The sequence below is a fragment of the Pteronotus mesoamericanus genome, unplaced genomic scaffold (assembly GCF_021234165.1).
Source record: "Pteronotus mesoamericanus isolate MK-2021 breed Mesoamerican mustached bat unplaced genomic scaffold, CSHL_Meso_final contig_40, whole genome shotgun sequence".
Classification (NCBI taxonomy): domain Eukaryota; kingdom Metazoa; phylum Chordata; class Mammalia; order Chiroptera; family Mormoopidae; genus Pteronotus; species Pteronotus mesoamericanus.
Window position 1 is genome coordinate 3,053,765 of NW_026555150.1, and position 16,048 is coordinate 3,069,812.

The 16,048-nt window shown below is 38.1% G+C and overlaps 1 protein-coding gene across 1 annotated transcript in view; it reads left to right on the forward strand.

The window, feature by feature from the left end:
* Positions 1 to 16,048, forward strand: part of GRIA3 (glutamate ionotropic receptor AMPA type subunit 3) — a 393,069-nt gene that overhangs the window by 282,922 nt on the left and 94,099 nt on the right. The window contains exons 10-11 of the mRNA XM_054576984.1: positions 622 to 828; positions 11,887 to 12,263. Coding sequence (XP_054432959.1) covers positions 622 to 828; positions 11,887 to 12,263 — 584 coding nt within the window. The remainder of the gene's footprint in view (positions 1 to 621; positions 829 to 11,886; positions 12,264 to 16,048) is intronic.

Genomic DNA, 16,048 nt, shown 5'->3' on the forward strand with positions numbered 1-16,048 from the left:
TCTAAAAGCTAAAAAATTTTTTACTGACTAAAGTACAAATCTGAGTTAAAAACAAGTATGCTACTAGGTCTGAAATTGTGATTAACTGAATAGAGATTTGGCTGGAGTTTACCTTTCATTTAAACATATATATCAAATACTTACTTAGTCCTAGGTACTAACTAAACCCTGAGGATATAAATATGAGTAAGTCACAGACCCTGACCTCACAAAGATCACAGTGCTTCCCTAGGGCTTGCCAGGGAGGCCTATGGTTCCTACATGATAAATCCCAAGAAATCAAAGGCAGTTCATGTTCATTTTAACTAAGGAAAATATCTCTGCCCAGTTTGACTAAATCAAAGACCTTATAGGTAAAAACCGGTCCTTCTTTCAAACTCTCAAAAATAATATAAATCTTTCTCTACTTCCTTTAATCATTAGTTAAGGACTTCAAGGAATATGCAGCCCAATGAATAGTTGGTTGAGGCTCTTCTGCTTATTGAGCAAAAAAAAATTTAAGGACTCTTTTCACACACCAAAGTGCAGTCACCATGGTGGGTTGGGGACTTCATGATTACATATATCATTTCTTAGAAAAATGTATAGGAGTAATCCTTTGATCTTCTTCTGATCTTAAAGGAATCACCATATGTTATGTATAAGAAGAATCATGAGCAGCTGGAAGGAAACGAGCGATACGAAGGCTATTGTGTAGACTTAGCCTATGAAATAGCCAAACATGTAAGGATCAAATACAAACTGTCCATTGTTGGCGATGGGAAATATGGTGCAAGGGATCCGGAGACTAAAATATGGAATGGCATGGTTGGGGAACTTGTCTATGGGGTAAGTTCTTTTCAACTCTATTTTAATTTATTTCTATGCTTTCCAGTTAACAAAGAAGATTTAATTTTCAAGTGTAATACTTATCCAGTTGTATAGTTTTCATCTACAGTTGCATTCTGTAAAAGGAGTTTATCAGTAGCATCTTTTGGATAACAGAATTATATTACTAAAAGGAAAGTAGAATTGGGAAACTCTATTTGGCAACATAAAGCACAAGCTGCCCTCTGTTGAAAATCTGTTCCTTCTGTGTTTCCTGTCTCAGGCAGCAGAATCACCACCCACCTAGTTGCCTATACAACCTGATCACCTTTTCTCATTGCTTCTCTCATATCTATTCAGTCACTATATCCTATCAATTCTGCTCTTAAGTCTCTCAAATCCAGATACACTCCTCATTCCCACCATCATCAACTTAGTTCAGGTTGAGTCACTTAACTTGCTTCCCTGCCTCTGCTCTTATCCTGGCAAATCAGATCTCTACATTATTATAATTTCCTCCTTTAAAATTCAAATTCCTTAGCATAATAAATAAGGCACTTCATAATCTGGCACCTGCCTACCTCTCTAACTTCATCTTGTACTCTTTCCCCTTCACACTCAATGTTCCAGCTATAGCGAAGCATGTGTTGTTCTCTGAAGGTGCCCAGCTGTCACTTAGGGCATGCCTGGAAGTGCATTTGCCTATCTTAGCCAGCTAACATCACCTACAGTCCCTCCAGAACTCAGAGGTATCATTTCTTTCAGGAACCCTTCCCTAGTCCCATTTACGCACCTGCAGTCTGGTTAGGTGCCCCTGCTTTTTGCTTCCTTAGGGTAACTTTTGCTTTCTTGTAGTACATTTGAACTTGTATTACAATAATGTATTTACAAGTTCAGCTGCCCCAAGTAGACTATGAACTCCTTGAGGACAGATATTGATTCATTTCAATATCTAAGAGCCTGGCAAATAATGGAAGTTTGACAAATACTTGTTGAATAAATTAATGAATGAACAGAATGGCTCTGCCAAGGGCTTGCCCATGGGATAAGTACAAAAGAATTATACTGATAATTACTTTTAAAAAGGGTACAGCACTATCTTCAGAGCTACTCAGTGCCTTTGCTTTAAAAGATTTTGGCCTCTGATTAGGAATGTCACATCTTGGGCTGCCTAGTGAGGCATACAGAGAGAAATAGAACTGAGCATAAGAATAGCCCACTGGGTGACCCAGTCACTAGAGAACTAACCCAAGTGCAGGTGGTGGCAGAAAAGGTTTAGTTCTAACAGGAAAGTATTATTTGCAATGACCAGTCCCTGTCTAGACAACTGGTTAAGAAAAGACAGGCTTTTAGAGAGTGAATGTACCAAGAAGCAAACATCCAAGTTACACTTTAGACTAAAAATTCAGGATAAAGACTCTAGTGCTTGATATAGGAATCAGCAAGAATATGGTGTAGCTGTTGAAGCTAAGATAGTACTGGGGTCTCTAAATAAGGTTTTGTAACAAGTCCTTGGCAACAAGCACAATGGAAGAAGCTCATTTCTAAAACTACAAGGGCATGGAAAGGGAATTTAAGCTTAAAATGAGACTGGACCTCAAGTATAAAAACCAGGGCACTTTCCTTCAGTCAGACAAGCAGCAAGGCAGTTTGAACCTTAGCCTCCAGCTACGGGGCTGGAGCCAACTATCTTCTTTCTTGGGTCAAGGTTAGTCCTGGGAACTGGGGCAGGGCCCAGTTGTAGATGGGACTCAAGTCAGCCCAGTTACAGGAAAAAGAAGAATTTCTAATGCCAGAAAGAGGGGGTAGAACAAATGGCATAGCACCTGCCATGCTTTCCAAGGACCCTGAGAAGCTCTGAATGGTCTTGACACAGCTCTAGCCTCTTATTTCACAAGTTGATGACCAAATCTTCTTCCCTTTCTTGTCCCTCTTTCTCTGAACACTTGGGGTCAAAATGGGTCCCCTCTTGCAAACAGCTCTCCAATGCTCTTAGTACATTACTTGGTACATAGTAGATACTCACTTTTTGCTCTAATGAACAAATGGCTGAGTGCAGTAATGCCCAGCCAATGTTCATTAAATCAAGCTCATGCTAAGAGGTAATCCTATAATGACATCATTTCTGTTATTATTATTAATTACTAGCTACCATTTGTTGCATATTTCCTCGTTGTTGGATACTGTGCTAATTGCTTTAAAGGCATCATGTAACTTAATCCTCACAACATGCTTCGAAGGAAGGTGCCATTATTAACATCATTCTGCAGATGAGAAAATTGAAGCCTAGAGAGGCGAGGTCTCACTCCAAGACCAATCAGCTTGTAGTGACCCAATGATGTGAACCCAGGTCTTTGATTATGAAGTCCATGTTATTTAACCATTGCCTAATACTGCCCAACTGCCAAAGTGTTGTTTCAGACCCCTCCATCCTAAAAGACAGTTCAAATTTACTGCAAAGGCCCTTGGTGCCTTAGCCATTCTGAGAAGAACGTTTGGCTACAGAAGCATGGCAAGGAATTTAGGGCATCAGTTTCTACTGGACCACAGTACAGATGACATGAGCTCTACCAGCCCATCGTGACTCAATAGCCAGAGCTCTCTAGTGCCTCAAAAGAAAACCTGCCACACTCTATAAATAGCTCAGTGCCCTCCTGGCATTGAACAGGACGTTAGACACAGTGATGTGCAGATTTCCTGACACTGTTCAGACAAAGACCAGCTCCCTCCTGGGTTTCGGTCTCTCCTGTGTCATGTCTTCTGTACTGAACCCACAATCTCCACATTCTCTTCCTCTTTCCAATTTATATTTGTGTGAGTGAGGGAGCTTGAGAATTACAGAGTTCTTTATTTGTTTAGTAATTTAGAAGCCATCTCTCTACTGCTGAATAAGTTCATTTCTCCTAGAGAAATCTTCCTATCTTTTCCCTCCAATTTTTTCTACTGAAGACAAAAGTAATAGCCATGGAAGGCTCTTACAGAAATGTCCTCTTCTCTCCCATGATCTAGAACAAGTTTCTGATGCTTTCTCAGATTTTAACACAAGATGACCCCAGGAAACCAAAAGCAAACCAACCCATTTGAGGGGACTGCCAAATTTAACTTTCCTCTAAAACGTGTGTGTATAACAAATGGATGTTTTTGTCATGTTTGGGATGAGAGCTCTCTGTTAGGGAGGCTGATGTTCTCATAAGCTAAATGTGTCTTCACATTTAGAAGTTTTACTCTTTCAGCTTTGGGAAGTTTTTAACATCTCTATTATTGGTAGAAATGGAGAAAAGTGAAAACACAGGCATTCTTTTCTGGCAGGCCTGTTCTCTTTTATGGTTTGCAAGCAACTTAAGAAAAAGAAGGGCAGAAAATCCCCAAAGACTTCCCTAAGTGCTTAATAAGCAAAAGGACAGAGAACATGGAACTATTCCTTGTAATGAACATTAAAACTACAAAGATAGGCACTGCTTTATCTTTAGGGTATTTTCTATTATGCTTTTAGTATGTAAAACAGATCAGAGTTTAAAAAATGAAGAAAGACACATGAAAAAAGCTTTGCCAGGGAGATTTCAGTATCTGCTGTAAGTCTCGAGCAAAGAGTCAAAATGAATTAAATTTGTTAAAGATGAAATAAGCCAATCAGCCTCTTTTCAGATCATTTCTAAGTGGTCTTTTTTCTTCTAAAGAAAATCAATCAAGATTGATGTTGGGGCACCTTGTATCGCTAAGAAGTCTATTTTTGAAACAAACCTCAGTAGAACACAATGTGCCTCCTTATATGTAAGCTCTCCAGAACATCATGGACTTGAAATTGTCTACCCACTTTTAGCAGTTTTGATTTTGAGCTGTGTGTCTATGACATTGCCACACGGTAATTGTCTCCAGCTCAAATGACTTATAGACCACAAGTTTCTATGGCTCCCAAAGAGCATGTGTTTTAAAAGTACATTTGAAAACATTTTGTTGCTAGTAGGGCTCTTAGGCATCCTTTAGCCTACCTTTCATTCATTTTACAGATAAATATGAAAACTAGCCAGGACTGGACATTAGAAATGGCCATTAACTAAACCAGGAAACCAAGGCCTGATGTAGGACAGGAATGACAGTAGTAGTGTCAGAGATTGTGATAATGTCAAAAAAATCACACAGCTTGGCAGAGCCTAGACTATAACTCAGGTTTCATCACTCCTGATCCAGCAGTTTATCCACTGGGTAATACTCGCTCAGTTTACTAAACTTGTCAGACTATGGGAAGATTAGTGTTTTATCAGATATAGCATTCCCACCTGCCTTCAAGAGGTTCACAATCTAGTTGGATTATAAGATTTTCCATCCAAGATACTCATCCTGTTTATCTATGGCCTCCAGGATAATTTAATACACATCTCTAGTTATCACTTGAAATATTTAAAAACCCAGTGTAGACAGCTGAGGGTTTCTGCCCTTTGAGAATACATATGACCTAACAGAAAAAAAAAGAGTCAGGGAAAGGGCTGAAAGAAAAATCAGGTCCTAAACTGACAAAAGGGCACCTCCCAGTGGGAAGCTGCCATGTTCCTTATGTTTCTGGAACTTAGAACTAAGGATAAAAGCAGGGGGCTGTGTGGGGGCAGGGGGTAGTTACCTTGGGAAAAGCCAGACAAAGTACTGCCCAGATTGGTACCTCTGGCTTAGAAGATAGCAGAGAGCTTGGGGATGAAGATGGAGTTGGGAACAGTTGATTCCAGATCACATCCCTTGGGCATCCTCAGACTCTTTCACAATCCCAGGACAAATGGCAATTTTATAGATGCTATTCACACTGACATTTCTTTACCTAGAAGAAATTATCTCTTAGGTTGTCACTACCCTAAGATAGATTCGTTTTCCATTAAGACAGACAGAAAGTCGATCTGTCCTTCCAGCTGAAAGGCAGAGAAATAAGGGTGCAGTAACAGATGCCAAGTATTCCCTTCTATTCTTCAGGTGATTACACTGGGCTTTGGCAGAAGGGCTGATGCTTTGATAAAAGTGCCCCTCTCTTTCAAATGAGGCATATGAACTACAGGAAGGAGCATTAGTGCCACATGGAAGTTTGGCATTCTTAGCAGAGAGGGTCAGGAAATATTTCCAACCAAATTTAGTCTCACAAGGCCTTTACTCAGATCCATGGACACTCTTTTGTCTTCATTTTGCCTTTAACTCTCTCAGTTCCCCAAGGAAAGGGCTTCCTAACCAATAGATTCAGACTGGGACATCTGTTCTGGAAAAATAAATGAGGAGATCCCATTGTGACACAGTTTGTTGTTGCACAGATTTAAATAGACCACATCCCTTTCTCCAAATCTTAACAACTGCTCACAGTAAAAATCCCATACAGTACATCCAATAAAGCAGTTTACATCCTGTCCCTCAACAAGCAGCCATTATATTCCTATAGTCTAGCTTGATTCTGTCCTGCTCCTTTTCCACCACATTTAAACTTTCCAAAGGAGATGTCTGCCAAAGGCCACTAAAACCTTATGGTTGATACAAGGATAAGACAGGTCTTGTCTACTGCTTCTTTCAGATGACATATAACATCTTATGCATTACACACCAGTACATTACCTACCTCCTTTCTCCCATCCTCCTCCTTGCTTTCAGAAAGTGACTTAAAATGGTGGCTGACATGCTCCTGGTCATGCATAGTCTCCAGGTGGGTTTCAACTGTTGTATCAGATAATCATGTGAAACTACTTTTAATCTATAATATGAGCCTTTTAGCTCAAAAAAAATTAATGGCATTTAACCTGTCATTTCTTTCTCAAACCCATCAGGCTCTTAGGTGCATCATCCCTACATGTACAAGTTTGTTGGGTTTTAAGTTTTACAAAATTTACAACTTTGCCAACCCACCTATGAAAAGGATTATAAACCCCCCTCAAGTTAAATCCTTTTCAATAATGCAGTTGCTTCTGGTTTGCCACTGGTGAGTGGAAAACTCAAACCTAATTTGGTGTGTTCACTGCACCCACACAGCCACATTTTTGTTGTTGTTGCTGTTATTCTACTACAGTTGCCCCAATTTTTTCTCCTTTGCCCCTCTTAAGCTGCCCGATTAAAATCCTTTAAGTAACCCTGGCCAGGTAATTCAATAGGTTGGTGCATTGTCCCAATATGCCAAGGTTGTGGGTTTGATCCCCAGTCAGGGCACATACAGGAATCACTCAATGAATGCATAAATAAGTGGAAGAGCAAATTGATGTTTCTCTCTCTTAAAACAATAAATAAAAAAAAGTAAAATCCTTTACATAGTTGCTGGGTTTTGACTATCACCTGGAATACCCTCATACCTCCTACTTACCCACCTAGACTTCTGAAAATGGCCTGCCTACTGCTAGCACAGGCAGAGCCCTGAGAACAAAAGACCACTGGACTCATTCAGGACACCACAAGTGACGCGCTTCATTACTAACTCAAGTTCACCTACTTTCTAGCCCCATGGATAGTTCTTACTACTCTCTCTCAGCCATAGCTGACTTTCATAAGGAGCAGAAACCTGGAAAGGAATGCCATTTTGGAAGTTGTCTTTTAATGTTGGCCTCCTAAATCTTTAACTTGCCTTAATAGTGACTTTTCCCCTCATCTGCAAGCTATGGCAGTCTTAGGAGAGATAACTGGGTATTTTTTTTGACACCAGTTATTTATCTACTCCTTACCATTTCTTTAATAATCATGTGGATTTCTCCCCAGATATGCCAAGCATGTTCTGAACTCTGAAGTAATCAACTATCACAACTTCCTTTTAATGTGAAGGAGGGGATAGTGGTGGCATAGGGCAAGGGCTTCTCCAAGACTAGCTATGAGCTGACATGACAGTTCTGCTACTTTGGTCTCACCAAGCATATAAGAGGTGGAAGGGGCTGCCAAGTTCCCTACAGAGCTGGATGTCCTTGATGCTTGATCAGTAGCCCCCATCCCTTCTACTGGTTGCGGCTTCTCCCGCCTGCTTTTTGCTTTCCCTTTGTCTTTTTGTCTGTAACAGTATTTTCTATTTTTCAGTTATAGCTGACATTCAATATTATATTAGTTTCAGGTGCACAGTGTAGTGATTAGACATTTATATGACTTACAGTGTGATCACCTAATAAGTCTAGTACCCAACAGACATGTAATAGGTCTTTTTTAAGGTTCAGCATGGGAATTCTCAATTTAGAGCCAGGTCCACATCAATGAAGCTTAATTGAGCACAGATTTAATGCTGTTCTTCATTGAGGGAACACTCTCCCAAAAAGAAACTCCACCTTCTTTGGAAAAGCTCCTTAGAAACAAACCATTCTGAAAAGGTAGAAAAGCTGGGCTCAGGAAAAAAAGGCAAGTGCTTGAGGGAGGCAGGTTTTTCATGTTGTCTTGTGTCAAAAGTACTTTAAACTAGGAATGTCTTCCTTTGGAAATCTGCTCTTTCGCTACATGTTCCTGGGAACTAGATGAGAAGTCCCACTTTATCTATATAACCACCTCTTGTTAGCATTTAGCTGTGCTTATCATCTGGTGGGTGTTTCAGTTACAGTTAGTTTTTTTCCTCTTAAAGGGTGTCAAGATTCTCAAAGTCCTTTCTTTACCTGTTTAAAAAAAAGAGCCCAATTCCCCTAAATTCAGTCCAAAGTGATTTTACTACACAAATGCCCCTTATTTCTTCCTTCCAAAACAAAGAAATGGCAATTTCTCTTAGAGCTGTCAATTATTTAGACTTGAAAGAGCAAATACTAGTTAAATTAAGTAATTAAATTCAAATGAGATCAAATAGGAAATGATACTAGCAGGACATTTGCACGTTCTAAGCAGGAGGCAGAAATATGTTGGCAAAGATAGAAGGTGGCTTTATCTGTGAATTCTCTTGGCACATCAAGCCTCTTTCTAGTTGATTTAGACTCTCTTTGCCAAAAAACCCCACTGGTTTTTTAGCCAATTCCATTCTTCTTAGTAGCTTTTGTTTCTAAGACCAGGTCTGGCCCCAGGAAAAGAGTTAAATAAACAAGATTTGTCTTTGGCTCCCATCCAGTTAGAATTGTAGAACTAGTGATCCAGGAAATTAGCTGCAATGAGAGGAGCGTTAAAGCCATAGAAAATAATACTGAAGGGCAACAGTGAAGGGCACAACCTTAAAAGAGTCTTGCTTATTCCACAAATATTGATTATCTCCTAAGCCAGATCCTGTGAGTAGACGCTGGGGGTGCAAAAGTGCACCTTCATTGAGAGAGAAGGGGTAGGAAGAAAAACCAGAGAAGGAATATACAGAGAGGTCGAAGAACGCACCATCTTCAGTATCAGAGAGCCAGTGGGAGAGGGTATACAGACTATACAAACATACCATATTTTATTGTGCTTCCCTTTATTGCACCTCACAGATTGCTTTTTACAAATCGAAGGCAAATCCCTCCACCAGCAAAAATATTATGACTCGCTTTATTGTGATACTCACTTTATTACAGTGGTCTGGAACTAAACTCACAATATCTCTGAGGTATACCTATATATTGCAGAAGATCATTGGTGTCACATGAGCAGTTGATGTCTGAGGGAAGGTCTTTGAATTTGGTAACCAAGTATATAATTCAAGAAGCAATTTCAGTAAATTGGGGGGAAAGGAATTTTGATAACAGGTGTATAAAGACAAAGTGGTGTTAAAATCAAGAGGTAGCAGGATTTTTTTTTTCAAGAAGACTGGAGGTGGTAGGGAAAGATGTTGAATGGTTAAGAGGGTAGCAGGATCATAAGAAGGTGGGAGGAATGGGGCTTTTTTCATTTTTGTTTGTCCGTAAACAGAATTGCCTGAGCATGATTTTAAATGAATAGACCAACAAATGGTTTTGAAATTACAGCAAGCATTAAATCACCAGAAGGGCCAGCTGAGCCTCACCCCCACAGTTTCAAATTCCATACATTTGGGAGGGGCCTAAGGGATGGCATTTCTAACAAGTTTCAGGTGAGTCTGATGATGCTCATGAAGGAAACCAAATGCTCAGAAGCACTGGAATCGATTGACAAGTAAAAATTAGTAAAAGAGAATAAATGGAACTAAGTTTTAAGAAGAGACAGAAGAATATGGTATGTAAGGAATAAGTGCATTACATCGTAGAAAGAGTTCATTTTCTATCAGGTGGAATGATAGAAGGGGTGGATGAAGATATAGCAATATGTAGAGAAAGAGAAAAAGGACACTGAGTTGATAGAGCTCATATCAGATGGTTTCCATCTTCTCAGTAAAGAACGAGGCAAGATCATCTGCAGTGATGATAAGAAAGGATTCAGACTAGGAAAAGTTTGGAGTAACGATCATTTATAGATTTAGAGAATAATCAACTTTAGGGTGATAAATCATGGGTTTAATTTTAGAAATGGTGAGTTTGAGATGGTAGTGAGCCATCAAGGTAGATTTGCTCAGCAAGATGTTGGCTTCAATAAATGCTTACTTTCTGCAGCTTCCACTGTAGGATGTTCTCCATGAGGGTAAGAATTTGTGTCTGTTTTATCTGTCCTGCTCACTGCCTCATTGCTTGCACCAAGAATAGTGCTTGGCACAGAAAAGACATTCAAATATGCACTGGAATGAACCTGAGAGGGTTGGCTGTGGTTGATTATTGTACATGAAAGTAGTGTATAGCAGAAATCTGCAAGTATCTATGCAGTTAGAACATTATGGTGGTTGAGAGAGTGAGTTCTGAAATCTGAAGACCAGGGTTCTAATCCCAGTCTCTTAGTGCCTCAGTTTCTCCTTCTTGAACATGGGAATGATCGTGTACAGACTGCAAGTTTGCTGTGATAATTAAATGGGATAATACAATATATATAAGGTGCTTAAAACAGTGCCTTAAACAGAGTAAGCACTGAATAAATGTTAGCCAGCTGCTTATTAGCTACATTTCCCCTGAAAATAATTAAGAAGTGTTTCTTAACCAGGTTGAGTCACTATAGGTAATTCAAGGTAGCAAAACATCATTTCTTTGAAAACATACTCTTTCTCAGATTTCACCATTCTCCCCCTGCTTCTCCCCACTGGTAGAGATATTGAGGCATAATTCTATTTAATATAGAAAAAAGGGCCATCAAAGTTGGTTGGGTTTTTTTGCTTCATATCTGATACTCCACCCCAAAGCCTTTTCTTGGTCTGAAGCATTTTTCTAGGTATGCGTTTTAGGACTGACACCAGACTAAACCCTACTACTATTGTAAAGGAATAATTGTAGAAGACAAAAGAAGTAAGTGCAGAAAATCCTAGGGCCTATTTTTATGGGATTAATATAAAAACATTGCCTGCCTTTGCCTGAAGTAAGTATGCTGTACACTACTGACACATTATTTTATTGATGCAATATATGTGGGTGATATTACACTGATATTTACCACTAGAAGTAATGCCTTACTATATAAATTAATATGTATTTTAATAACTGCTTTACCCTTGTTATTGCCCACACAGAATTCTTTCATGTTTTCATAAATCATATTCAGTAATCAACGACTTATATTTCAGGCACTTGAGGTTTGTTTACTTTAGGATCTGTTGCAGTGATAGATACAAAAATAGAAAATTGAGTCCCTGCCTTCAAAGAACCTATGTTTTAATAATTCAAAAATAATTCAAGGATAATAGCACACGCTTAAGCACCATAGTCTTGTGTCACACCTCATGGTGGGGAAGGAGGCACTTATAACAAGCATGGACTATTTTGCTCATCCCACAATAATTTCTGGTCAAGTGAAGAAGATAAAACATAAAAGCATAAAAATTAAAATGAGAAAATAAGACTTAAACGGTGATATTTCACAAGAGGATATAAGATGAGTTAGTTGCAAGGTAGCAAAGAATTTTTTTGAAAAAATAATTGAGTTAGTTACCCTAAGCCAGTATGTCTCAGGACAAAAGGCCAGCCGGTGTCCTTTCCTTAACTTATCTTCAACATAAAGCATTTCAGAACCCACTGAATGCTAATACTTTTCTAACCAAAGCACTGAAAAATCAGTTGGTTGTAGTGATGTAAGACTTTATATTTCCACCAAAGAGGTATATTAAGTGACAAATGACTGATGGAAAAACTATCACTAAAAATTCATTTTTTTTTCCAGAGAGCTGATATAGCTGTTGCTCCACTCACTATAACACTGGTCCGTGAAGAAGTAATAGATTTCTCAAAGCCATTTATGAGCCTGGGCATCTCCATCATGATAAAGAAGCCTCAGAAGTCAAAACCAGGAGTATTCTCATTTCTGGATCCCTTGGCTTATGAAATCTGGATGTGCATCGTCTTCGCTTACATTGGAGTCAGTGTAGTTCTTTTCCTGGTCAGCAGATTCAGCCCTTATGAATGGCACCTGGAAGACAACAATGAAGAACCTCGTGACCCACAAAGCCCTCCTGATCCTCCAAATGAATTTGGAATATTTAACAGTCTTTGGTTTTCCTTGGGTGCCTTTATGCAGCAAGGATGTGATATTTCTCCAAGGTTTGTTTGCATGTCATACCCAATGCCTCCTTGCATTTTATGGGCACAATCCATTCATGTACATTCGGTATTCACTCATCTGAAATCCAGATTTCTTTCATTTAACATTCCATCCAACAACAAATTATCATCAGCCCTTTTGTTTGCTTGTGTCCATGAAGTAAGTGTGTCATTGGTGTTGCTTTGAAAGTCTTTCATGCGTTTCTATGGTATCATATATTCATACACATTATAGCAAACGTTTGAACTCTGGGTAAAAGTAACATTGCCAGCTAATATTAATATTATTCAGATAAAGTTAATACTAAATCTTTATTATATCAAACAGGCATAGTTTCCTCATTGAGTTAAAACTTTTTTTCATTTGTTCAGAGATTAGATCTAGAAAAAATTTGAAACATAGAACTCTTCTTTAAAACCCTCCTACCTTCCACTTTTACTGTCTTTCCTTTTTTTCACTTTGTTCTCACTCTCCCTAGAACTATCCACTTTAGTATGTTGCCCAAGTGTTATTTTTAAAAACTATAAAATTTCTAAAAAGAAAAATAAGAAGAAGTCTGTGCGACCCTGATTGAACAAAGAGTTTTCAGAGTACAAAAAGCACAATCCATTTAAAAAAATGATAAACTGAACTTAACCTAAATTAAATTTTTTTTTCATTTCAAAATACATTAAGAAAAAGAAAAGACAAGCCACTGACTGGAAGAAAACATTAGCAAATCACACATCTGATAAAGGACTTACATCCTGAATATATGAAGATCTCTTGCTATTCAATAAAAAGAGAAACAACCCAATTTTTAAAGTGTACAAAACATTGGAATAGACATTTCCCCAAAAAAGATATACAGATGGCTGATAATCGCATGTAAACATGTTCAACATCATTAGTCATTAGGAAAATGCAAATTAAATCACAATGAGATAGATGCCTCTACACATCAAAAAGACAGATAATATCAGGTGGTCGTGAGGATGTAGAGTGACTGTAAACTGCTGCAGCCAAATTGTAAAATGGTTCAGCAGTTTCTTATAGGTAGACATACACTTAAACTATGACACAGCAATTTCACTTTTAGTTATTTACCTAACAGAAAAGAAAGCCTGTTATCTACATAAAAACTTAAACACAGATGTTCGTAGAAGCTTTTTAGCCAAAAAAAAAAAAAAAAGGAAACAACCCTAATGCCCATCAACAAGTGAATGGATAACCAAAATATGGCATAGCCATACAATGGAATACGACTCAGCAATTCAAAAAATCAGACTACTAACACATGCTGCAACATGGATCAACTTTGAAAACATTATGCTAAATGAAAGAAGCTAAAGACAAAAGGCCATGTGTTATTGAATTTCATGTATTGAATATCTCATATTGTATTATTCCATTTGTCCACAACAGGCAACTCTATAGAGACAGAAAGTACATTAGTGGTTTCCAGGGAGTTGGAAGGAGCTGAGATAGCTAATCAGGACCAGGAGTAGGGTGAACCAAGTGAGGTTGAATAGAGCAAGTACAGGGGTCAGATCCAGTTTCTATTTAAAATTTTGACTCTTTGATCATCCTGGGGCTTTTGCATTAATTATTTTTAATTATTGCATTAAAATGCTATGTATCTTGACTGGTGAGATTTTGGCACCCCCTTAAATTTTGTGCATGGGGGCAAATGCCTCACTTGCCTCACCCTAGTCCCAGCCCTGTCAGGATTAATTATAAATGGGTATGAGAGAATTTGGTGGGGTAAATGTTCCCAAAAATGTACTAAAATTGTTCATTGTACACTTACAGTGGTGGATTTTATAGTATACAAATTTTATCTTAGTAAAGCTATTGAAAATATTGAATGTAAATGTCCTGGACCTCACCCACTTAGTTTGTATTAACTCACCTAAACAAAAATGGTGGTGAATTCATGATCATAAAATACTGGAAGCAAATGTAATAACATCTTTATAATCAGGAAAAAAAATGCTTTGCTCTGAAATAAAAAGTTGTAGCTTTGGTAAAATTGAACATGTATCCAAATACTGACCAGAATCAGTTGTACAAACATACAGAGATTTTCATTTAGAATATACAGACTCAGAAAGTCACTTAGCAGGCTTTTATTTATATTTTATTAAACATGTTGGGATGACATTGGCTAATAAGATTATATAGGTTTCAAGTGTAGATTTCTAGATATGTATTGATTTTTAAAGTATATTTTATTTTGAGAGTTTCCCCTTGGATCTCAAAATATTTAAAATGAAGTCTTGCTGTATAACTCACTGGTAACCATATTCAGTATGTTTTTAGCATAGCCTGTGAGGCAAGCCTCACTTATGTAAGTCACACTTTTTTTCTACCCTCAATCAGCTTGATCATATTCTTTAAATTAGCAGTCCCCAACCTTTTTGGCACCAGTTTCATGGAAGGAAATTTTTCCACAGACCGGGGTGGGGAGAGGGGATGATTTCGGGATAAATCAACCGCATTACATTCAAGCTCACCTCCTGCTGTGCGGCCCGTTTCTAACAGGCCGGGACCAGTACCAGTCCAAGGCCTGGAGGTTGGGGACCCCTGCTTTAAATTATTTCACTCCCAGTCCTGTTTGGGTTTAGAATGTGTCATTTTGTGATATCATCTTGGAGTACCTTTGTTTTTGCTAGTTTCTTTCCCTATTTTTTTAACATTTACTTCAAGAGGCTACGGTTTCTGAATGATCTCCAGATTGAATGGTTTTTAACATGCCTAGTAATCTGTGTTGAGACAATGCTAAAGAGTCATTAAGGCTGAAAATTTTATTGGTTTCTGTGACTGAATTTTTTAAGATTTTATTTATTTATTTTTAGAGAGGGGAAAGGGAGAAAGAGGGAGAGAAACATCAATGTGTGGTTGCATTTCTTGCGCCCCCTGCTGGGGACCTGGCCTGCAACCCAGGCATGCGCTTTTCATTGGGAATCGAACCACTGACCCTTTGGTTCACAGGCCGGCACTCAATCCCCTGAGCCACACCGTCTGGGGCTCTGTAAGTGAATTTTCAAAACCAAATTTGTGATATCCCCACTGGAGTGCTGCATACTTAAAAAGGACTCTTAAAAAGACATTTATTTTTAGAAGTATTTATGCATATTGCTTTGTTAAGTGATAACTTAAAGATGATGACCTAAAAATGACAAGCTCGACAGATTTTTTTTTTTTGATAGCAGAATTTAAGCTGTGGCTCTCGTGTAGCACTGAAATATGTCAAATTCTTTTTTTTTAAAGATGCATATTTTATTATACTCACTAGATACTATCCTATAGAGCAATGATTTTCAAAAATTTTAACCATAGACTTCAGTATGAAATTTTCCATCATGACTTGGTACACATATATGTCTATAACAAAAGTTTCACCAGGCATTACCCTTAGAGTGTGGAGTGCACTTTGATAATTTTCTATTTTGTTATTTTTTTTAAGCTGATCACATCTCCATGGGGCACACAGCCTACAAAATAAAACTGGTCTAGAGTAACAAGCATTATCCTTATTGTGCTTTTGAGTAATAAATTATTACCTTTATCAGCTCTATATTTTCTACCGTATGGGTGATCCCTCCTTGAATACTGCCTTTTGCATCCTTTAAAATAAATTATATCTTTAAGCTTCTTGATAAAATGTTATACTTCTTAGCACATTTGTTATATATCAGTAAGGAGGAAACATGTTTCTCCTTATCTTGATATCCCTGTTGGTTATATATTTGGCCTAATTGTATAACAGCAAACCCCACTGTAATTTGCTTCTTTCTTAACA